The sequence below is a fragment of the Microtus ochrogaster genome, chromosome 5 (assembly GCF_000317375.1).
Source record: "Microtus ochrogaster isolate Prairie Vole_2 chromosome 5, MicOch1.0, whole genome shotgun sequence".
Classification (NCBI taxonomy): Eukaryota; Metazoa; Chordata; class Mammalia; order Rodentia; family Cricetidae; genus Microtus; species Microtus ochrogaster.
The window spans coordinates 86,622,823-86,647,363 of NC_022012.1; the positions used below are offsets into that span (position 1 = coordinate 86,622,823).

The following is a 24,541-nucleotide window of genomic DNA, read 5'->3' on the forward strand; positions in this document are numbered from 1 at the left end:
AAAAAAAAAAAAAAAAAAAAAAAAAAAAAAGAGGCCTCCTTCAGACTGGCCTACAAGCAACTCTTGACTGCTGACTGATAAGGAAGAACCCAGCCCACTGTGGGTGGTGCTTCCTCTGAGCTGATGGTCCAGGGTTGTGCAAGCATTGTGAGCTATGGAAGAGGAGACACAGGTTAACAGCTCAAAAGCAGAGCTCCTCCTAAGCTTCTGCTCTGGTTCCTGCCACCCCTCAATGATGGAATACCACCAAGACCAAACAAACCCTGTCCTTCTCGTGGGGGTTCCAATAAGAATGGCTCCCTTAGACTCATCTACTTGAAAGCTTAGTCAACAGGAGTGACACTATTTAAAAGGACTAGGCGGTGTGGTATTGGTGGAGGAAGTATGTCACTGGGGATGGGCTTTGAGGGTTAAAAAGCTCAAGCCAGGTCCCAATGTCTCCCTTCCTGTTGTCTGTGTATATAGAACGCTCAGCTACTTTCTCCATGTCTGCCTGCGTGCTACCATGAGAATAATGGACTAAATCTCTGAAACTGAAAGCAAGTCCCAAACAAATACTTTATAACCGTCGATGGCCATGGCGTCTTTCTGTAGCAACAGAACACTAAGGCTTTTCCCAAGCTGCTTTTGGTCTAGTGTTGACCACAGCAGTAGAGAGCACGAGACAGAAAGAGTGGGGTGGGTACCTGCACGGCTCACTGCTCTCGCTGCTTTCGGTGTTTCCTCCTAGCTGGCTGCTGTTCTTGGAGCCATTTTCCTGCTTTGGGTCTTGCTGTTCTTCGGGTAATAGCAACAAGGCATTTCTGAGACAGATGGCTGCAAACTCCACACTTGCTACAGGAATAGCTGAAGACTGCCCATCACTTCAAAGAATGAGACAAACAAGCTGAACAGACAGCAGAAAAAGAAACTGGACGTCGCTGCTATAAGAAATCATTAACTGTTATACAGGGGTGGTGGCACACACCTTTAATCCCAACACCAGGGAGACAAAGGCAGGTGGATCTCTGTGAGTTCGAGGCCAGCCTGGGCTACACACAGAAACCCTGTCTTGAAACACCAAAAAAGATCCTACAAAGGACTATAAATACATATAAATCAAATAAACTCAAGTACTCTGTACTGTCAATATTAATGCAGGAGAGGAATTATAGATGAGACCATGAGAATAAAGGTCAGAACAGGTGTTGCAAGAATGAGGGGGGTCGGGCAGTGGTGGTGCACGCCTTGTATCCCAGCACTTAGGAGGCAGAGGAAGGCAGATCTCTGTGAGTTCGAGGCCAGCCTAGTCTACAGAGCAAGTTCCAGGATAGGTTCCAAACCTACACAGAGAAACCTTGCCTTGGAAAACAAAAACAAAAAAGGAACTAAATCAGTGTATGTTCAATATGGTTTTATTTTATTTTTTTGCTTGTGGATGTTTTCAATCAGGCTGGTTGACTCCATGAATGGGGACTAATAAGAAAGGGTGAGGAGGGTAGGCAATTGTTCTAGAAGCAATGTGATCTAAAAAGGAGACACCAAAATGCCCTCTTCTGGACATTCTGATTCATGGCAATCAATAGGCTGCTTGCTTAGGACATAGACTGTTTCAGCACCCCAGATGCACTAAATCATAGTACAGCAGGCAGATAACTCACTGTGGAGTTACTCAGTGTGGGCCTCGGTTTGCGGGTCTGGTTACTGATGCTGCAATAAAACATCATCACAAAGCAATTCTCCTATGAAATGATAAAGTCCAAGCTCTTTCCCACTAAGAGACCACAGCGTGAACCGGATTGTTACAGAGACACATTGGCTCGTGGTAAAATACTTACTTGTAGACAGTGTTCTGAATAGACTGTGATGCCAGAACGATCTTACGGTGATATCCTTGACCAACAATAGACTGTACAATTCCCTTTTTGGTAGGAAGACCTTTAGTTTCTTGCTCAGAAGTCTACAAAACAAAATATACTTCAAATAAAATTTAAAGGAACTATAAGACATGACATAAAAGCCAGGAGGTGGTGGCACACATCTTTAATCCCAGCACTTAGGGATGCAGAGGCAGGCAAATCTCTATGAGTTTGAGGCCAGCCTGGTCTACAGAGTGAGTTCCAGGACAGCCACAGATGCACAGAGAAACCCTGTCTCGACAAAACAAAACAAACAAAACACAGAACAATTTAGCTGGGTGGTGGTGGCACTTTTAATCCCAGCACTCAGGGAAAAAAAAAAGACATGACATAAAATATGATAAAATGATTTACAATTATTACTACATTTTATAAATTTATTTCATGTACGTAAGTGCTTACCTGTTGGTATGTATGTATACTATGTGTATGCCTGGTGTCCATGAAAGCTCAAGAGGGCACTGAACTCCCTGAACTACTGGTAGCTGTGTGCTACCATGTGAGTACTTGGCAACTAACATGAGTTTCTGGCAAGTGTCCACCTCTAGCACCATATTTTACAATTATTAAGTAAGTATGTGAGTGTGTACCTAGGAGATAGGGTTTGTTAGACAGCTCAAGCTGGCCTCAAACTTGCAGTCCTACTGCTTCAACCTCCTACGGCCACTGTGAGGCCACATTTTTTCCGCCCTGTGTATCTGTCACACATGTGTCCCTGTGCACTGAGTCTGGAAACCTGAGGGGAACATGTGGAGTTGTCCTTGGTTTGTCTCCTGTGTCTTTACTGAGCAGAGTCTCTCAACAGGACCTAGGCTGGCTGGGAAGGCTAGTGCAGCTAGCCAGCTAGGGATTCCCTCCCTACTTTCCAGTTCTGGAATTATGCTCATCATAGTCACGGTGCTGGAAAGCCAAACTCTAGCCTACAAGAGCTAGTTCCAGGACAGGATCCAAAGCTACAGAGAAACCCTGACTCAAAAAAAAAAAAAAAGAAAAAAAAATCCAAAAAAAACCAAAAAAGAAAAAAAAGAAATGAAAACCCCCAAAGAAGCTCTGTGATATAGAACTTTCCTACTATGCACAAGGCTCTATTTTGAGTTTGAACCAGCATGCGCGCACGCACACACACTCACACCCCGCCACGAAAGGTAAAGCACAATTAACTACATGGTGAAAGCCTTTCAGGAGCATCCGTAGTCTCTTCTCTGCTATATTCAAGTCATCAACTACTTAAACACTAAATGAAAAAATGCTTCTTTTAAATCCTTGGTTCTTTTGCCTGCTTTTTAGAAAATGCTGCTCAGTAAAGAACTTCAAAATCCTACATATCCTATGGCAGGCAGGCATGCCAGGCAAGACCGTAGACATCAACCGCTCCCATCTTCACACACCCAGGGAACACAGGCAGAGGGTGAGGGGACTTGGGGGTTCTTATTTCCTCCACTTTTCACTGACCCTTCTCCAGCAGAGATCTAGAAGACAGCTACTAATCTAGAGATAACGACGCAGGGCAGCCTATTTCTAAACACTGTGGACAATGTGTCGGCGCAGATAGCTGACTGCATGTGCTTCACTGAAGGGAATGCTGTTTAATGTCCTGGATCAGAGCCAACTGTTCTCTTAGCACTGTGTATACACACTATCATCATGCTTGCAGACGGCATAGGGCAGGCCCAGCAGGAGGCACTGTTCAGACAGGCAGTTTTCTCATTGGCCAGCAGGAGGCACTGTTCAGACAGGCAGTTTTCTCATTGGCATCAACCCTTTCCCAAGAATCAGAGTTAAGCAAGTGACATTCTGAAACTAAATCCAACCCCCAACTGCTAACAGAAGACTCCCCTGTAAATTCAGCGAGGGTGAAAAAAGAAATGAGGTCTTAGATTCCCAAGTACGCTTTGCTCTCTGTGTAACAAGTATTGGAGAGGAGAAATAGAGGTTCAAAGAGATACCCAAGGAGCACTCACCCCTTTATTGGCAGCAATGCAGCATTCAGCCAGTCGTAGCCAAAGCCGGGGATTTGCATGATAAACCTGAACAGCTTCAATCAGACACTCGAAGGCTGCAAGAGGCCTCCCGATGTGTAGCAGCTGGATCCCACAGTTATAGAGCAGCTCATACCTTTTGTTGCTTAGCAATGTACACATGGGTCTTCCAGAAAACTTTTTGCCTAGCGATCAGAATTGGAGACTAGATCATTAAAGTTCAGTTGCACTGAAGGCATTTGTTTTTCCAAGTAAACCCTTGTATGTTTAGTACCCAACAACCACAATTTAAACTGTAATCAGTGGCTCTCTCCAAGGTGGTCTCTCCATGCTTAACCTTACAAGAATCTCTCAGTCATATCAGATGTCTGTGCTAGTTGGGACAGAGATGCCCTTGCTTGTGTCAGCTCTCCCTGGTTGCTTCAGGAAGCCAAAGAACTGAAGTGAGAGCCACTGACTCCCTGAACCTTCCAGCACCTTCAGCTTGGCCAATCTGTTACCACTGCTACACGTTTCCAGTGATTCATACCCACAATAGGACCACTTGCCATATAGAATATATTTTTGTCTTCCTTCCTTCCTTCCTTTCTTTTCTTTTGTTTTTCGAGGCAATGTTTCTTTGAGTAGCCCTGGCTGTCCTTAGAACTAACTCTCTTTGTAGACCAGGCTAACCTTGAATTCAGAGATCTGCCTGCCTCTGCCTCCCAAGAGCCAGAATTAAAGGCATGTGTTAACATGCCCAGCATAGAATATATTTTTCATCAACTAAGTGCTTATGATTTTAAAAATTAGAAAATTGCTTGATTTAAAGCATTTTTGATCAAGGATCCATATAATCTGATTGTTCAATAACAAACTTCAGCAATGCTTTCAGGCTGTCAGATGTCACCAATACATCACTTTGGAAGATCTGCCAACAATTTAATAATGCCGGCCTGACAGTCGAGAAGTCCTAATGACTAATTAAAATTGATTGACATATCATGTAGGATAACGGATTCAAATAAAAAACAAACTGAAGTAACTGAATTCTTTTTGTCTTTTCTTTTCCCCCATGCCTGTGTGTTTTTGTGTGTGTATACATCTAAACTAGAGGTCAAGAATCTCCCTCAATCTCTCGTCTTCTTTAGGCAGGCAGTGTCTTTCAATCAAACTGAAGCTTCTTGATAGAGGGGCCTCACGCCTCACTAGCTGGCTTGTTCCAGGACCTCACCTTTGCTTTCTAAGGTTGGAATTACAGGTGAGCTGCCCTGGGCATACAGCATTTATGCAGATCCAGGGGTCGAAAGTCTGCTCCTCTTGTATAACTGCTGAAACATTTTCTCAGCTCTTGCTTTTTCATAATTCAAAATTTTTTTAGCTTCTTAATACCAAGGGGCAATAACTACTAAAAGTCTCCAGAGCCAAGTCTGTACACATGGCCTGCACCCTTGACAGGATGGCTGCTATTCCTTTTACTATGACATCTTAGAACAAACCTGTCTCGTCCTCCGAGCCCTGACTGTATCTCCCATACCGAGGTCTCCTGCCTGATGCTTGCTATCTCAGTCACGTGTTTCTCAAGGAGGACACTGCAGATCCCAGCGCTGCTTACCTGGATCAGAGCCACCTGCACTGAGTTGGGCACAGACATTGTCATTTTCTTGCAGAGCCTTCTTAAAGTAGAAAATCCCCAAATTGTGCTTGCTCATGGCAAAATGGATGCAACCAAGATTATTCCAGAACATGCACCTCAAGCATTCACCTGAAAACAACACAAACCACTTTATCTACAGAATTTTGTTTTTGCAGTCCCTCATATAAAAATCAGGCCTAGCTGCTGTCAGTTACCTAACCTATTTGGAATGTCACTTAGTCACTAAAGGACAGTTCATGAGGCATGGTGTAAGTGTGAGGACTAGATAGGGTGACACAGGCACCCTCTCTAGCAGATATCATTTTTAAAAAACCCTGCATACTTTTTTTCTGACTTCATTTTCAACAAGTGACAAAAAATTAAAAACAAATACATACGCCATCTGTCCACAGTGAAATACAGTACAAACTGCAAACAGTGAAACAATCTAAACATGGAGGCTGGAGCTCAGTGCAGTCCTAGCACTGGCTTAGCATGAAAAGGGTCTTGAGTAGAACACATGCATGCACATGGAAAGAATAAAATACACTAAGGGAAGAATAACAAGGAGAATGTATCAACAGAGTAAACAGTACTGGGAGGCGGAGGCAAGTGGATCTCAGTGAGTTCAAGACCACCATGGTCTACAAAGCAAGTTCCAAGACACACAGGACTGTTGCACAGAGAAACCCTGTCTTGGAAAAACAAAACAAAACAACAAAAACAAAGAGTATAGAAACCCTGTTTCATCTGAAGCTTAAGTTCCCATTCTATCTACTCTATCCATCCATCCATCCATCCATCCATCCATCCATCCATCCATCCATCCATCCATCCATCCATCATACTACATCATCTGAGACAGGATCCTGTGTAAAAAAGGCTGCCTCACTGCAACTCTCCATGCAGTTGAGAGTGACCTAATTCTCTTGCCTCTACCTCCTCAAGTGTAAAGTTCACAAATATTTACCGGCTCTTAGTGTGTGTGGTACTAGAGATGAAGTCCAGTGCTCTGCGCATGACAGGTGAGCTCTACCAACTGAACTACATTCCTGATGATTTTTATTATTTTGAGAGAGGGCCTCACACTGTGGCCCTGGTGGCCTAGAATTCACTAGGTAGCTGAGGCTGGCTTTGAACTTTGGAAGTCCTTCTGCCTCATCCTCCTGAGTGCAGGGACTAAAGTATCTTCTGTCACACCTGACTGGGCATGATTTCTTAGCTTAGGTATTATCTCATCTGGTTTGTCAGTTACCCTTGACATGTATGTCAGAGAGGCCTTCTGCCTGCTTCAAACACTCATGTCTACCAATATTTCTTATTTGTTCTGTGACTTGATCTTGAATGTATGTGTGTATTTGTGTTTTTAATCACAAAAACAACTTTTTTTTGTGTGGTCAAAATCTTTAGCTATTTCTCCAAACTCTACAGCATTAGGATTTTGTATAATGTTCAAGCAAGCCTTTTTCACCACAGAGCAGAATATTCCTCCCAGTTTCCTTCTGGGCTTTTGTTTTATTTTTACATTTCAATCCTTTACTTGGATAGATTTTCAACTTTGGTATAATGAAAATAACCCAAACTTAGCTTTCACTTTCACTATTTATGGATGCTTGTGTAGTGGCAAAGGAGTAGTGCATGCCTATAATCTTAGCACCTGAGAAGTAGAGGCAGTGATACAGAGTTCAAGGTTATCCTTGGTCAGACAGCAAGTTCAAAGGTAGCCTGGTCTATGTGAGACTAGGTGTGGTGGCTTGTGCCTTTAATATCAGTACTAGGGAGCTTGAGTTAGGCAGCTCTCCGAGTGTGAGGCTGGCCAGAACTGCATAGTAAGACCCTGTCTTGAAACGAAAATTACAGAAAAATGTACTAGTTGGCATGGCATACTTTACACTTGCAACACACAATGCCAGATTATGTCAAGTTGGTAACAGGATATTCACTGCTAAATATCAAGGCTGTATGCTTTGAATATTTATATATTTTGTTTTTTTTTTTTTTTTTTGAGGCAGGGTTTCTCTGTTAGCCCTGGCTGTACTGGAACTTGCTTTGTAGATCAGGCTGACTTCACGTCTAGCTCTAGACCTGTTGCAGTTTTCTCAGAGTGTACTTGTGATTTGAGAGATCATTTTATACCACGACAATAAAAACATTAGAAACAGAATTGAGGAGAACAGGCTAGGGATGTGGTGTAACAGGCTGGGTGCTTCCTAGCGTTCATAAGCCCTTGCACATCAACAATCCCCCAGCACCACATCACCATGGGCAGAGGCACAAGCCTGTGCTTCTACCACTGCAGAGCTAAGAGAGGTAAGATTAAAAAAAAACAAAAAAATCCAGGTCAACCTTGACACACTCAGTTAAATAAACAAGATTAGCCCAGGCACAGGAGATACAAGACCCAAAGCTAAACAAACCCAGGACGGTTAGGGGTGCTTGTTTAAAGAATGTCCAAGAGGAACCAAGAATACAACTGACTTTCTCCTCTCTCCAGTGAACTCAGACACCAAACTGGAGGAAGGCGGAAGGCCCACAGGTTTGTAAATAGAGATTATGTGTGCATCAGAACAGAATCTAAAACAAAGAATACAAACATTCAAACACACACACACACCAGGGAACAGGTAATGAACAGGTAAGGTTAATGTAAAGGAAAGATGTGATGAGCCCTCTTTTAACATGGAAGCAAATTATACGATAAAAATTTTATTTTTGCATGAAGAAATAGGAAAACCCTGTTTTAAGATAGAGCTCTGAAAGGCAGCTTGGCTAGCCTCAAATTTGAAACACCCATACTTCAGTCTACCCAGTGATGGGATTAGACTGTGCCACCTACCAGACTTAGAACATTTCCACCTAAAGATGAACCAACATCACTCCGAAAAAGACTGGTGTGTGGGGTGGGGGACCCCAAGTAATAAGGAGTAGACCAACCAAAACTTTACAGTTTTCTTTTACCTGTTTTCATGAAGCCTGGATGCTCGGCAATGTTTGAACTATTTAACAGCTTCACTGCTTTTCGATAATTGCCCCTTAAGTACTCAAAATTGCTTTTAAGAAACAGGGAGGGTGCAGACTGTAAAGAAAATATAAAAGTGATTTAAAATTTGTTTTCAGTTCTTTTTCGCATGATCGGGACTACACCGCTGTGCATGAAAGTGTTTAGGACATAAATCAATCAGCTGAATCATGCCACAGAAAACAATCTCTAAATGCTGCATGGATCTTTTTTTTTTTTTTTTTTTTTTTTTTTTTTCTGCATGGATCTTGCTATTTAAAATACTGAAACCTTACAGAGAACAGCCTGTGATGTGTCCACCTAAAAACACTATGACACGTGTGCATAAGAACAGAGCTCGCTCACAGAGTATTAAGTGACCGTCCCCATGCACTGCAGTCTCCAGGTGCCCAGCACGGTCTATGTTCAGATGATCGTCTGCCCTAGCCCCTTACACAGTTGGGGATACAAACACACAAGGCTGGGTCTGGCTTAACTGGAAGCCAACTGTACAGCACAAACTAAGACTTTTGTTTTAATGGTTATTGCAAAATTGATGCTAATGGCATTTTGAATGAGAATGGCCCCCTAGACTCATATATTTGAAAACTTAATCCCTGATTGGTAGAACCATTTGGAAAGGATAAGGAGGTGTGGTCTTGTGAAGGTGGTGTGTCACTGGAGTCAGGCTTTGAGGTTTCAAAAGTCCACATCACTCACAGACAGCTATTGATGCCTTGTGCTTGTGGATCAGACAGAAGCTCTCCACTACTGCTCCAGCCCCCTGCCTGCCTAACTGCCATGCTTACTGCATGATGGTCACGGACTCTAATCCTCTGGTACTGCGAGCCCCCAAATTAAAAAATTCATTTCATAAGTTGCTTTGGCCATGGTGTCTCCTCATAGTAGGAGAACGGTAATTTAGAGAGTGATCTTCCTTATTTCTTTTTTATTTTAAAAAAGATTGTGGTGGTTAGAATAAGAATGGCCTCGATAAATCAGACAGCGGTGCATATGCCTTTAATGCCAGGATTTTGGAGGCAGAGGCAGAGATATCTCTCTTGAGTTCCAGGACAGTTAGGGCTACACAAAGAAATCCTGTGGGGAGGGGGAATTAGCCCCCCATAGGCTCATATATTTGAATGCTTGGTCATTAAGGAGTGTCACTACTTGAAAGGGTTTAGGAGGTGTGGTCTTGTTGTTAGAGTAGGTGTGGCCTTGTGGAAGAAATATGTCAGGGGTAGCCTTTGAGGCTTCAAAAGCTCAAACCAGTTCAGTGCTCTCTCTGCTGCCTGGGGATTTGTAAACTCAAAGCTACTTCTCCAGTGCCAGTCTGCCCATGTGCACCATTCTCCCCAGCATATGGATAACGGACTAAACTTCTGAAACTGTAAGCCAGTCCCATTTAAATGCTTTCTTTTATAAAAGTTGCCTTTGGTCACGGTGTCTCTTCATAGCAATAGAACATTGACTAAGACAAAGACAAGTTATTTTTTTAAATTATGTGTGTGGTGGCGAGGGGTGGAGGGAGAAGAACAGACATACTGAGTATGGATGCTACGGAAACCAGGATAAGATGTCAGATATCCTGGAGCTGGGATTTATGGTCTTGAACTTCTGACCCTCCTGCCTCCATCACCCAAGTGTTGGTACTGTAAGTCTGAGCCCCCACACCCAGGCTTTTTATTTACATATGTACTATGGAGAAATGTCTTGCTATTGTCATCTCAAGATCTTATTTTAATTTTTCCATGTGGACGTGAGTGGTAGTTTGCACTGGAGTGCAGAGCTCTGTGAGGTCAGAAAGGGCTTTAGATTCCCTGGAGCTGAAGTTACAGGCAGCTGTGATCTGCCTGATGTGGGTGCTGGGAACCAAAGTCATGTTGCAAGAGTAGTGAGAGACCCTAATTGCTGAGTCATCTCTCCAGTTCCAGTTTTAAAATGGTTTCACTGTGGCACAGGCTGCCCTTGAATTCCTTATCCTCCTCCCTTCACTTCTGAAGTGATAGGACTGTATCCTCTCTGTGCGTGCATGCACAAGCACATGTGAGTATGAACTTAGGACTAAACCCAGAGATGATTGTTGTGGAATAGTAGTGTTACATTCATTCATGCTGTGGAATATTTAATGATGCAAAGATGTGTTGCAATCTTTTATGTTGCATTTGTTTAACTCTGTAAAGCTGTTTACTTCACCTGCCTAAAATGCCTGATTGGTCTAATAAAGAGCTGAGTGGCCAGTAGTTAGGCAGGAAAGAGGGATAGGTGGGGCTGCCAGGCAGAGAGAATAAATAGGAGAAATCTAGGCTCAGGAGAAGGAGGGGGAGCAAGAAAAGGAGGAGAGGAGGGTGCAGGGGCTTAGCCAGCCAGCCACACAGCCAACCCTGTAGTAAGAAGGAAAGAAAATATATAGAATAAAGAAAGATAAAAAGCCCAGAGGCTAAGTGTAGTTAAAGAGAAACGGAATAATATAAGTTACAAAAGCTAGCTAGAAACAATCCGAACTAAGGTTGGGCATTCATTAGTAAGAATAAGTCTGGGAGCAGGTGATGGGCCACCAAAGAGCAAAGAGTGAAAAGCCAACTACAGAGGACTGCTTGCTAGGCTAGTGCTCAGTACTCTACCACTGAGCTATCCCCAATGTTTCTCATTACTTAGGATTCAAGTTTACCTTTCACCTAATAACCAATAACCAGTTATAATGGGAAACCGTATTACTGTATGAAAGGAAGAACGTTAAAACAGCAAGTTTTGTTTGTAGGCACTACTCTTTCTATCCCTCAATTCTTTCTTTGGATTTCAGACCACTGTCACTAAATTCTCATGCTGTCTGGCCTCCAGAGAGTGCTGATTCAGAGTGCAATCACACACAGAGGTCTGGACACTGGAGTTTGAAAACCTCCATCCCAGCATTTACTCATTGGCTCATAAACAAGCTCTCCTTCTATGGTCTAGTTCACCCTCTCTCTCAGCCTTCTGTTGGCCCAGAGATGATCTGGGCACTAAGAAATCATAATCTCAGGATTATGATCTAGGCGGAGCCACTTCCAAGTCAAGTGTTCGTGGCCTTGGGTATAAGCAGTAAACTATACAACAATCACCAACTATTTTATATATTTAGGGTTTTTTCCAAGACAGTTTCTCTGTGTTGGAATTAAAGGTGTGTGCTGCCACAATCAATTTTTAAAAACAAATATGTATATGTGCTGAGGCCACAAGAGAACAGGTAGCCTACCCTCTCTCCCTGTTCTGTTGAGACAGGCTCTCTCGGAACCTGAAGTCTGTGTTTTCAATGGTAGCCTGGAAGCAAGCAAGCCCGGAATCTTCCTGGACCCCTCAGAACCTGGGTTAGAGGCATGTGCTTTACCACTAAGCCACCCCTCACCGAAAACTAACAAATCCTCAGTCTAAATAGAAAAGTCAGAAACTGATGCCACAAGAAAAAGTCCAGAAGGAACTTACATTTCCAGCTGTGTTCATGACAGACTTGATTTCCCGTTTGCACGCTTTCAGGGACTTCATCTGGATGTATGCTCTGACTTTGTACTGTCGAGGAGGAAGGGAGGGGTGTAAGAGGGTGGGCCATTTACACATGCTCAAGTTCTAGTTTCCAGTGCAGGACACTAGTTCTCATCTGCTTACAACACAGTCAAATTCCAGTCACATGCAAATGCATCTTATAAATTATCTTAAATATTTGAATATTTGTTTTCTTTTATTTTTTGTGGTGCTGGGGACAGAATCGAAGGTGTTGTGCATTGTAGACAATAATTCTACTCCTGAGCAAAAAAAACAAAACAAAACAAAACAAAACAAAACAAAAAAAAACCCCTATAAATCTACATCTGCATAATTTACCTTAAACGTATAATTTTAAATGTTCATGTATTGGCTTAGCATATATTCTATGTTATTTCAAAGTCCTATAAAGTAACTTAAAGAAATTTTATGTGTATATACATATATACATACATACACATATATATTTTAAAATGTATTTGGAGGGAAAACTATACTTCTAAACTACAAGTCTTCCAACCTGAGTAAACACACTGCCTTGAACTAGTGTTTATGTGCCTCTCACACTGCTTCAGGGCACGTCCACCCTTTGAATGTACACTACCTGGTGAATCTTGGACTTTGCAGCCTCTATTAGTGCTCCACTCTCAGCCTTAGGATTAGATCCATCTTTGCTGCTGTTATTGCCAGTCTGTATAATAGTGAAACAAAGTTAATCAAATAGTTATGACCATAACTGATTTTCAAGTGAGCTACGCACAAAGTGCCCAAGTCAAGCAGCCCTAGGCCATTTTAAACTGAGCCTGCTGCAGAGCCCACTCCGAGGGACTATGGGTCAGGTCAGTATGGCATTCCTAACAGGAAACTCACCGATGAACATAACTATGGACCCATTTAAAGTCATGCATGTCACTCAGACTATCTCTCTAGATACTCTGGCCTCTTACACCCTCCTCTGTCAGAATCCTGCCAGCACCACTGAGACCTGACTTCCCGAGGAAGTACTCCATTTCCCACTCTCCTCCTACTGGGACCCACTTCCCTTCTAATGAGCTCACCTCGGTGCCCTCCACACTCAGACCCTGCTCATTTCAGTACCACCATTCATCCCCTTTGTGCTGTTTCCTCCATTAGGACAGTTACTCTGCTCCATCCCTCCTTTTCTGACTGGTCAGTCTGCATATTCAAATCAAACACTCAATTCCTGGAGATTCTCTAATTTTCTTCCTCTCTCCCCATGACCTCATTGTACTCCATCTATCCCTTCCCTACAGAGGGCCCCAAGGACAAGGGCTCAGTGTTCCTACTGTCAGATTAGAATCTACTAAACATAGACATGCTGTGGTATACTGTTCTTGTATCCTGTAAAGGTTTGTCACTCGTATTGGTTTAATAAAACGCTGATTGGCTGGGTGGTGGTGGCGCACACCTTTAATCCCAGCACTTGTACTTGGGAGGTAGAGGCAGGCGGATCTCTGTGAGTTCAAGGCCAGCCTGGTCTACAAGAGCTAGTTCCAGGAATGGCTCCAAAGCTACAGAGAAACCCTGTCTTAAAAAACCCAAAAATAAGTAAGCAAATAAAAAAAAATGCTGATTGGCCAGTGGCCAGGCAGAAAGTATAGGTGGGACAACCAGATTAGAAGAATTCTGGGAAGAAGAAAGGCTCAGTCTGCAGCTGCTACCCAGATGCAGAGGAAGCAAGATGAAAATTCTGCACTGAGAAAAGATACCAAGCCATGTGGCTAAACATAGATAAGAATTATGGGTTAATTTAAGTTCTAAGAGCTAATTAATAATGAGCCTGAGCTAATAAGCCAACCAGTCTATAATTAATGTAGGCCTCTGTGTGTTTCTTTGGGACTAAATGGCTGTGGGACCAGGTGGGACATAAACTTCCATCTACATATATATATTTACCAAACTAAGGTCTACTTCAACAAATACTATAAGTACCAAGTATGAAAATGAAATATTATATAACACAAAGTTAAGGAAGATTGCTAAGAGCATTCAGTTAGAATCTCTTAACCCAACTGTTGGGGTTGAAAATGTAGACCACGCAGATGTTAGTAAAAGAAAAGTTTTTAAAAGGCAGTTTACAAGGGTCAGACAGATAGTACAGCTTCTGTGAATCACACTCCATAAAGCTGCTAGGATACTAGCTCACATGACAGACATGGGGCACACTTTTTAAGTCTCAGTCTGATGCTTGGGAACTCACCTCGTTCTTCCCGTTTTTGTTGCTGCTGCCCTGTGATATCATTTTTTCTAGGACAGCAAGAAGATGCAGAGCTTTCTCAGCTTGGTGGGTTAATATATACAAGTCCACAAGCAGAAAGCACACTGCTTGGGCAAATTTTTCTTCTGACAAAACAAACACACAAACAAATAGGAAACGTTACAATCCAAGGTTGAGCATACACCTCTGCTTACTCCTAAACAGGACACAGAGCTCTGCAAAACAAAGCACATCTTCATTCAAACAAAGAATGTCACTAAAGCCATGAAAGAAAGCAGCATCCTTTCCTGGTGCTGCCATTGTTCTAGTGGGGTCTCCAGGCCTCATTCAGGCAGTCAGCGAGTATTCTTTTACCCAGACTTCCTAGAGGCAGCCATGTAGTGGGAAGAAGCCTTAATTCAAGCATTTGCTTCATGACTTACTAATACACAATACCTCTGCATACCACTTAACTTCCAATTTTTATTTATTTTAGTATGACTGCATACATGTGTGCATGTGTATTTTTCCACACATAAGTGTACACAGAGTATGTGTGGAAGGTCAGAGGCTTTGCTTGATTATTGCATCTAAAAGTCTCTATTTCATCAACCTCTATCTTCTTACCTGATTTTAGCACTATTCCATAGCATTCAACTACTCCTGTGAGAGTGACAAGGACAATGATTTCCTCTGTTAAGCTCACTGCAATGCCCCCTACACTGCCAAGCCATGCCTGGCTCATAGCATTGGTGTGTGCACTCAATAAATGTGCTATGTGAAGAGCATGCCTATCAGGGCTCCAACCTGCAGATACTCTAGAAGAGAAGCACAGCTACAGAGATGGCAGAAAGTTCATTGTCTGTGGGAGAGGAGAGGAGACAGCTACACAGCATTTATTTTAGGGTAGTGACTGTACTCTGTATATCCAGATGCACAAAGTACACCAGGAGTAAATCCTGATGTAAGCTATGGACGCTGCGGGACTGTGATGTGTCACTGTGGCTCATCCACTGTAACACGCACACCAATGGGGCAGCTGCTATGGGAGTTACAAATGTTGATGAGGAAGGCAATAGGAAAGAGCTGTGCTCTCCTCTCAATTTTGCTATGAATCCAAAACTGCTCAGAATATAACCAAAACCCAAACCAAAACAAACAAACAAAAAACCCAAACCCCAAGTAGTAAAAAGTAAACAATTTAGCTGAACATGATGCTGCACGCCTTTCATCCCACACTCAGGAGGCAGGCAGACCTCGGACAGTTCTAGGTCAGGCTGGTCCACGTAACAAGTTCCAGGTCAGTCAGGGTTACACAGTGAGATACTGTCTCAAAAATAAAATAAAGGAGAAAGAGGTGGCTCAAAGGTTAAGAAAGCTTGCTGCTCTTCCAGAGGATCCGAGTTCCTGGCACCCACATCAGGCAGCTTACAATTGCCTGTAACTCCAGCTAACTTCCAGATATCGGTATTCATGTGCACACACCCATACATAGACACACCTCCAACACATATCATTTAAAAAGTACTTAAGCCAGGCGATGGTGATGCATGCCTTTAATCCCAGCACTCGGGAGGCAGAGGCAGACGGATCTCTGTGAGTTCGAGGCCAGCCTGGTCTACAAGAGTTAGTTCCAGGACAGGCTCCAAAGCTACAGAGAAACCTTGTCTTGAAAAACCAAATAAAAATAAGAATAAAAAATAAAAAGTACTTAAATTATAAATAAATGAATTTAAAAGTTTAAATAGAAAAATTGAAGTAACTACAATAATTTTCACAAAAATGAATAGATCTGTATGACTTACACTGAATTTTATGTTCTCTTAGCCACAGTAGCGCTCAACAGCATTTTGTGAACTGTTGGCAGAATTCAGAAAAGCTCTGCCAATGCTTTCTAGCACACAGTGGGGAGCAATTCTGACAGATAGTCCCTAATACACAGTCCCTACCACTGCCTCTCTCCTGGCCAGCCTACCAGTCACCAAACCATCAGAACTGAAAGACAGGTAACTCAAAATGGTTCCCTCGAATCATTCACCAACTGCTCACCGAGTTGTCAGAGGGCCCTACATAGCCTCTTCCCAAGTGCCACCGGGGCAGAAGCACACTCCTCCACCTGCTGTATAGGAGCCACCAATAGACCAGGGTTCGTTCGCAGCTTCTGAGTCCCCTTAATGGTCTGATCTAACAGAAAGCGCAGATTCCCTGTGGACTGGAGAGCACTGGTGCTCTCTAACCATACACCAGCAGCTGTTTATCTGCTAGCTCCTTCCTGCTCATCAGCACCCACCTTTCCCAATTCTTAGGGCTAGCATCAGAATGCAAACACAAACCCCTATTTGCTCTCTGCATGCACAAATTCCAGCAGGGCAACAGAGAAATAAAATACTACACTGTCCTTCTGCTTTTTTGAGACAAGGTTTCTCTGTAGCTTTGGTTCCTGTCCTGGAACTAGCTCCTATAGACTCGGCTGGCCTCAAATTCACAGTGATCGGCCTGCCTCTGCCTCCAGAGTGCTGGGATTAAAGGTGTGCGCCACCACTGCCCGGCTCCAAAATGGCCTTTTAAAAATGTTTACTTTAGACACATGAATATTTTGACTGTGTGTATGTATGTGTATGCCTGGTGTATGCTGAGGCCAAATGTAGGGCTGGGAGGCAAACCCAGATTCTCTATAACAGCAGTAAGTACTCCAAAACACTGAGCCACTTCTCCAACCTGCCCCCATCTCTTTTTCATGTATATTATGGTAAAAAGGGCTCTGAAATAAGGTAGTATTTAAGAGGAAAGAAAAGGCAAACATCTTTCTACTATCTAACAGTTCATTCCTTCCTTTCCCCTCTTCCTACCTTCCTTCCTTTTTGATAGGGTCTCATGAAACCCAGGTCTCAAACCCAGTATGTGTCAGAGGATGACCCTGAACAGCTGGTCCACCAGATGCTAGGATCACAGGCATGTGACAGCATATGGGGGCACCTTTAAAGCTCAGGTGAGGAGGAGTGCTAAAGGAAACTGGACTTCTCTAAGTGGCATACAAGCTTATCTGGTCTAAACTCAAATTGAGAAAGACTGAAACAGCTTTATTTTTGGCCATTTTATATGTGTGTGCCCAGGTATGCATTGAATGTGAGTACATGTGTGTGGAAGACAGGAATCTTTCCGGTTGTTCCTTAGTGAACCTTCATGTATGTCTGTGCACCATATGCATGCCCGGTGCCTGAGGAGGCCAGAAGAGAGCATCAGATCTGAGAGGGACAGATGATTGTGAGCAGCTATGTGGGTGCTGGGAATTAAACTCATGTCCTAGGAGAATAGCCAGTGCTCTTAACTACTATCTCTCTCCAGCCATCTCTCCAGCCCCTGACTCCAGTACTCTGAGACAGGAATTTCCATAGCCTAGAGCTTCTTAAGCAGGCCAGGCCACCCAGCCAGCAAACTCAAGGGATCCACCTGTATATTACAAGCACACACTACCACACTCAGTTGTTTTCATATAGGCTCTAGGCAGTGAACTCAGGTCCTTACACTTGCAAGGCAAGCAGTCCACTGACTGAGCTATTCCCTTTAAATGCTGACATATAGCTTTAATTTAGGTCATCTAGATAAAAAGCATTTTTAGAGAATTTTGCAAGTAAGAGTGGATGAGATTTCTGGCTTGACAGATAACATACCAAATGGTTCTATAAACTGATAAAGCTTTTCACCAACAGATATGGCCTCTGTATACTGCCGCAGATGATAAAGAATGACTGCTTGATTATAATACAACATGCTGTTTTCAACGTCATCTAATCCATCCATCTCTTCAACAGCTGAGTGAACCTACAAAACAATCCAGACAGAATGTGCTCTAACAACGGTATGACAGACTGCAAAAGTGAAAGACCTCAGGTGGATGTGTGGCACACCCCTATAATCTCAGCACCTAAAAAGCTGAGGCAGCACTAGTGTAAATTCAAGATCAGCCCAGGCAATAGTGAGTTCCAGGCTAGCTTCCGAATAGCTGTGAGCGCAGATGTGCACTGCCACGCCCAGATCTAGCACATCTCACTTTCTCACATCTCAACAGTACCTTCACCAGGCTGGGGCACACACTCCCAATCCAACACTGGGAGGACCGGAGAGGCAGATTCCTGAGTTCAAGGCCAGCCTTGTCTATAGAATGAGTTCCAGGACAATCATGAAGAAACCCTATCTCAAAAACAAAATACAAAACAACAAAAAATAGTATCTTCAGGTTTTTAATTTCTTTTGTTGTTGTTGCTTTGTTTTCCGAAACAGGATTTCACTGTAGCTCTGGAGCCTGTCCTGGAACTAGCTCTTATAGACCAGGCTGCTTCGAACTCACAGAGATCCACCTACCTCTGTCTCCCGAGTGCTGGAATTAAAGGCATGTACCACCACTGCCTGGCTCATGTTTTTAATTTTTTAAAAAAAATTACTTGTTTATATTTTATATACGAGTGCTCTGCATGTATACCTGCAGGCCAGAAGAGGGCATCAGGTGTTATTAAGATGGTTGTGGTGCTGGGAATTGAATTCAGGTCCTCTAGAAGAGGAGTCAGCGCTCTTAACTGCGGAGTCATTTCTCCAGCCCATATTTCCACTTTTTAAAACAAGATTTCTGAGATGGGTCTCATTCTATAGCCCAGGAGGACCTCAAACACACAGCAATCCTCCTGCCTCATTTTAACAAGTGAAGGGATTATAGACTAGGTTTGCATTTTATTTCCATTGTTTTTCTTGTCTGTTTGGAACAGGATCTCACTATAAAGTTGTGGCTGTCCTTGAAATCACAGAGTACTGTCTCCTGAGTGTTGGGGTTAAAGGCATGCACACACCTGGCTTACTTGTAGGCCTTTTTTTTGAGAAAGGGTCTCCTGTAGCCCTCCTTGCTTGGTCTAGAACTCATTTTGTGAACCAGGCTGCCTTGAATCTCTTTACATTTCAAAACAAATCTCTAATTATGTATACCACACATAACGAAAATTCTAGTCATACTAAAATTAACATCTCTTTGCCATCATAAAGATTAAAACGAATAATCATATAATGTTATAAGATTAATTCTGACTGACATTTCCCCAAATCATGCAGTGGTTTAGTAAACACGGATCCAACAACTTTGGTGTGGCTGATGGCATGGAACCTCAAACTTCACAGAACAGAGTAGTTCACAATCAGACTTCAGCTACACATACGGTTGAGTTACACATAAGGGGAGTTCCCAGGGTGGGAAAGACCCTGGCTGACCAGCACCTCAAGGGAGCTAGCTCTCCATTACTTATCCAGCCACTACCTTCATATTAAAAGTTGTCTTAAATAGTGAAACCTCAAGCTGGGCGGTGGTGGCGCACGCCTTAAATCCCAGCACTGGGGAGGCAGAGGCAGGCGGATCTCTGTGAGTTGGAGGCCAGCTGGTCTACAAGAGCTAGTTCCAGGACAGGAACCAAAAAGCTACGGAGAAACACTGTCTCGAAAAAAAAAAGTGAAAACTCCATTTCGAAAGACAGACAGCCCTTCTCGTAATATTAGTTTATTTGATTTGAAAATTCCTATTATTGTGTGATCAAGTGTAGAAAGCCCCTATGAAAGCTAGAAGCCGACATCACGCATCTTCCTCTATTGCTCTCCACCCTTTTCTTGAGACAGGGTTTCACACTGGCTTTGGCTGGTCACTGCCTCCCCGGTGCTGGGACTGGAGTAATAACTAAGTCCAAACAAAACTTATAGCAACAAAGGATTCAGAGAAGTAGAAATTCTGTCTTTAATATCAAGCAAGAAATCACATTTAATTTTCCTTAACTATTTGTATTTCACAACTTAACACAACAAATTTTTACAGTTAAATTCATTTATCACCTGATTCTTCAGCTGGTTAAGTGTTTGTCTCAAATTGTCTGTTGTTGTTTGATTATTTTTAAAAAATTCAGCTACTGCTGTATTCAAAATTATTTTGTAATCATCTTTGTTTATATCTTGGAGACAGGCAAGGTGTTGCAGACAGGCATCATAATTTCCAGACTAAAAAGAAAAGACAAACAAAACCACACATATACACACAAAATTCCATATTAGCTTTAAGAACAATACAGCTTTTCCAAATACGTTTCCCTCATCTCACTTATGTTTTAAAGTGGGAGTCCCCTTAGCATTCCAATGAACGCCCTAGGTAGAGCAATAGGCACGCCAGAGAACACTGCATTACATTTTCCTAAGACTCCAACTCTCTCTAACACATGTATGCAGACATGATAGAGAGTGTGCACATGTTGTTGGCAGTGTATGGATCGGAGGCTAGCCAAGAAAAGGAACATAATTATCCCAAAGGTCAGATCCTTTGGAATTCTTTTGTATAATGTGCATGTATATCATAAGATTTTTTTCATATTGTTTATGTCAGATAAGTTGCAATTCTGACAACAAATATTTGGTGGTCCACTTTAAAGTATATTCAAGACAAGAAATGGACAAAGTAGGGAAATGAAAAGACTGACCCACACATTTATCAATCTAAATTTAAAAGACTCAAACAACATTGGAGTTAAAACATGTTTATGAAAACAAAAATTTGGGGGTGGCTCAAAATATTTCCAATCTTTTCAGCAAGTTTATATAAAATGAAACCCACTTCTCCCTAAAGTTAATTCCTGAATTATGACAGAATAAAATTTATAAAATTTAGATTTGTTTTGAAGTGAGTTCTACTCGGCAGACCCATTCTGAGCAGCTGAAGAGGGAGATCGTGTCTTACTGTGAAGGCCTGGAAAGCACTGGTAGACAGCTCCTTCTCCTGGTCAGTGACCCCAGATGACTGGCCTGCCCCTTCATGTTTCTCGGCTCCCTGATCTGCAAACACAAAGTTTCTTTAGAAATGGAAGCTGGGGCTGGCAAAAGGGCTCAGCAAGGGAAAATACTGTTTGTACGCAAGACTGACAACCCAAGTTTGATCCCCAGATCTTAAAAGATGAAGAAAACTAACTTCCACAAGTTATCCTGACCTCCACACGGGTTCCATAGCTCATCACATGTCCACGCACACACAAAATATGAATCTGTACAATGAATCTGTTCTCCATCTGTTTTGTTGTTTTTTTGGGGGGGGTGTTGAGGAGTAGGTTTAGATACAGTGTCATGTACTCAATAGCCTCAAACTCAGTATTTCACTCCTAGTGCTGGGCATGTGCCCTACACCTGTCACGTGTGTGTCTCTGTATGACTGGGGATTTAGGATCTTGAGCACTTGCTCTGACATCCTATGCCCCAACAAAATGTGGCCGCTTATCCTTGATAAACTAATTAAAATAGTCAAGTTAATAGTAAAAAGCAGAAAAGGGATTTATTCAATGTATCCTAATAATGTCCTCAGGTCTACCTTCAGGGTTCTGAAGTTAGGTTGAAGATCAAGTAGAGAGCCAGAGTTATATCTAAGCAGACTCTAGTGAAGGTGCGCACGCGCACACACACACCCCCTCCCCCGCCCATATATGCTTCCTGTGAACTGAGATGATAGTAGTGAGTTGAGATTATAGTGACTTAGAGGAAGAGCTCTTACCTAGAATAGACAAGGTCTTGGGTTCGATTCCCAGCAACACAAAAAATTAACAAACAAACAGGATGTAAATCAGCTGGTAGACTTTTTGCCTAGCACCTATGGTTCAGTCCTTTGCACTGCATAAACCAACTATGGTTGGTGGTGCCTAGCATTCCAAAGGCAAAGTCAGGAGACTCAGGAGTTCAAGGTCATCTTCATTTAGCCATCTAAAGGTCAGATTAAGACAGGAGACCCTAACTCAAAAAACATTGTTTGGGGGCTGGAGAGATGGCATAGTTAAGAGCACTGGCTGTTCTTCCAGAGGTCCTGAGTTCAATTCCACCATCTGTAAGATCTACTGCTGTAGGGGAAGCCCAGCCCAAGGGGGCGTGTTCACCTCGGGCTAATGTTTATGTATAAATCAGGCGTGAGCCCCTCATGCCCTGCCGGTCCATTTTGTACTTCAGGTTTCATCGCTGGATCCCTGGTGTCGTAAGCTATTTCTTCATTAAAGTTTACCATTTCATATTAAGCTAGCCTGGTTATTACACCGCATCATAGTGCCCTATTCTGGCATTCAGTAAACATGCAGAAAGAACATTGCACATATAATAAACAAACAAACAAATCTTTAAAAAATAAATTAAACCAAAAACATTCTTGGTTTAGAAAGCAGAGGCAGGAAGACTATTAGAAATCCAGGAGTTCAAGACCAGCCCAAGGAAGATAGTGGGATCCTGTTTCAAAACTAAAATACAATAAAGTGCTCATGTTGGCAGCACATTTACTAAAACTGGAATGACAGCAGATCAAGAAGGCCCAGCTGCAGGGATGACTTGAAGATCTGTAAAGTGTTCCACACTTAATACCCAAACCAAACCAAAGTAAGGCAGTAGTGATGTTGGCTGTGTGGTAGAGGGTAGAGGTGCTTGCCTAGCAGTTAGGGCTGTGGTTGAGCCCCAGCACTGGGGGGAAGGGAGGGGAGATCCTAACTATTCAGTAAGGTATTGAAGATTTCAGATTTCTTTTTCTTTGAGACACTAGCTCAGGCTAGTCTCGAATTTACTATATAGCTCAGGGCTAGCCTTAAAAATCATGGCAATCCTCCCGTCTCAGCCTCCCAAGCACTGGGCTTCCAGGATGAGCCATGGTGCCCATCTAGGATACTGAAGATTTTAAGCATCTATCTTCGACTAAAATCAGACTCACACAGCCACAGATGTCATCATCCCTAGAAAACAGAAAAAGACCGGGGCTGACAGACTCTGGAACTCATTTCCATGGCTAGAGAACTGAGTTGCATATTCTCAAATATTAACCAACCATAGTTCACCTACATCTTTTACTTCAGAATAACAATTAAAAAATACTTCAGTGAGATTACTGCTGTTTTGCTTCTTCTGCATGTGCAGGGCTGTAATCAATTTCCCAGTGTTTTAAGAGCCATGCACTTTTTGTAGCTGCTGACTGCTTACCAGACAGCGTCTGCACATAATCCCACAGCGTGTCTTTACTTGTCCAAAAGTATTCTCCGTTGCCAATGGAAAGCGGGGACGGTCGCTCCTCCAGAAGCTTCATCTTCCTTCTGCCCTGGCCTAAAGAGCACGGCTGACGCAGGTGTACAGAGCTCTTGGATGCACAAACCTTAACATTCTTTAAGCTGAAAGACTTCATTTCTAACCACACACACACCTTTAGGTTTCAACCACAGAACAGAAACGTAACACCTCTTCCAAATGGAAAGAGGTCAGTTAACTGAAAGCACAGACATATTCCAACACAGAATGTTAACACTTCAAAGCTCACTGGAGGATGCGGGCAGTCAAGGAACGACTGAAACACAATGCTAAGACTGCCAGACAGTGTGGTCACAAAACATCAGCAATGCCTGGCAAGGCAAGTTTTAAATGATGTCTTCTCATTTTCTTTTATTTTGTTTTTGAGACAGGCTCTCATGTAGTCCAGGCTAGCCTCAAACTCACTATGTGAGCTTCAACGATTCATCTCCACTTTCTGAGTGCTGGGATGAAAGCCCTCACTGAAGTCATCAGAGAGCTGCTAGGACAGCTCAGATGTGGTTTCTACCACCCAAAGGAAAAACTGAATTCATCCAAACTGATATTAGCTTCAATACAATGCAAAGAAGTTACAAGGTCAAAGGTGTTATGTGGGCTGAAGATGGCTCCGTGGGTGAGAGTGCCTACTCCGCAGCAAGGCCATGTGAGTTTGAACCCTCAGTCCCCACGTAAAGAGCTGGAAATGGCTGTACATCCTTCTTCACAGAAACAGAAGGGTCCTGTCTCAAGAGAATGAGATAGTGGAAGACATGTGTTCTCTGGCCTCCACTTGCTAGCTCGTACCCTCATGTATATGTCACACACACACACACACACACACACACACAACAAAGGGATTATATTTTACAGTTCCAGCCCAACAAACTATGTTCCTTCTGTTTTAAGATAAGCACAGCTGGAAAAAAATGGGAGGACACACATTCCAGAGACCAACGTAAGGTACTGGAATCCTAATTCCAGTACTTGGGAGGCAGTGGCAGGCGCATCTCTGTGAGTTCGAAGCCAGTCTGGTCTACAGAGGTAGTTCCAGGACAGCCAGAGCTGTTACACAGAGAAACTCTGTCTCAACAAAATAAAAAAGAAAACAAACAAACAAACAAAATCAAAAAACATTCTGACCAGCACTCGGGAGGCAGAGGCAGGCGGATCTCTGTGAGTTCGAGACCAGCCTGGTCTACAAAGGGAGTTCCAGGACAGGCTCCA

The 24,541-nt window shown here is 42.9% G+C and overlaps 1 protein-coding gene across 5 annotated transcripts in view; it reads right to left on the minus strand.

Annotated features, from left to right (window-relative positions):
• Cnot10 (CCR4-NOT transcription complex subunit 10) overlaps window positions 1-24,541 on the minus strand; it is a 49,422-nt gene that overhangs the window by 21,007 nt on the left and 3,874 nt on the right. For 2 of the 5 annotated variants that reach the window (XM_026779218.1, XM_005348042.3), the window contains exons 1-12: window positions 23,237-24,057; window positions 20,982-21,076; window positions 20,090-20,251; window positions 17,899-18,049; window positions 14,231-14,373; window positions 12,614-12,700; window positions 11,953-12,036; window positions 8,451-8,568; window positions 5,472-5,621; window positions 3,860-4,062; window positions 1,818-1,939; window positions 687-863 (exon numbers count right to left, since the gene is read on the minus strand). In XM_026779218.1, the coding sequence (XP_026635019.1) occupies window positions 687-863; window positions 1,818-1,939; window positions 3,860-4,062; window positions 5,472-5,621; window positions 8,451-8,568; window positions 11,953-12,036; window positions 12,614-12,700; window positions 14,231-14,373; window positions 17,899-18,049; window positions 20,090-20,251; window positions 20,982-21,076; window positions 23,237-23,435 (1,691 nt within the window). In that variant the 5' untranslated portion in view covers window positions 23,436-24,057. Of the gene's footprint in view, window positions 1-686; window positions 864-1,817; window positions 1,940-3,859; window positions 4,063-5,471; window positions 5,622-8,450; window positions 8,569-11,952; window positions 12,037-12,613; window positions 12,701-14,230; window positions 14,374-17,898; window positions 18,050-20,089; window positions 20,252-20,981; window positions 21,077-23,236; window positions 24,058-24,541 lie in introns of those variants that run through there. The other 3 variants (XM_005348043.2, XM_013346614.2, XM_013346615.2) reach the window with 2 other exon arrangements.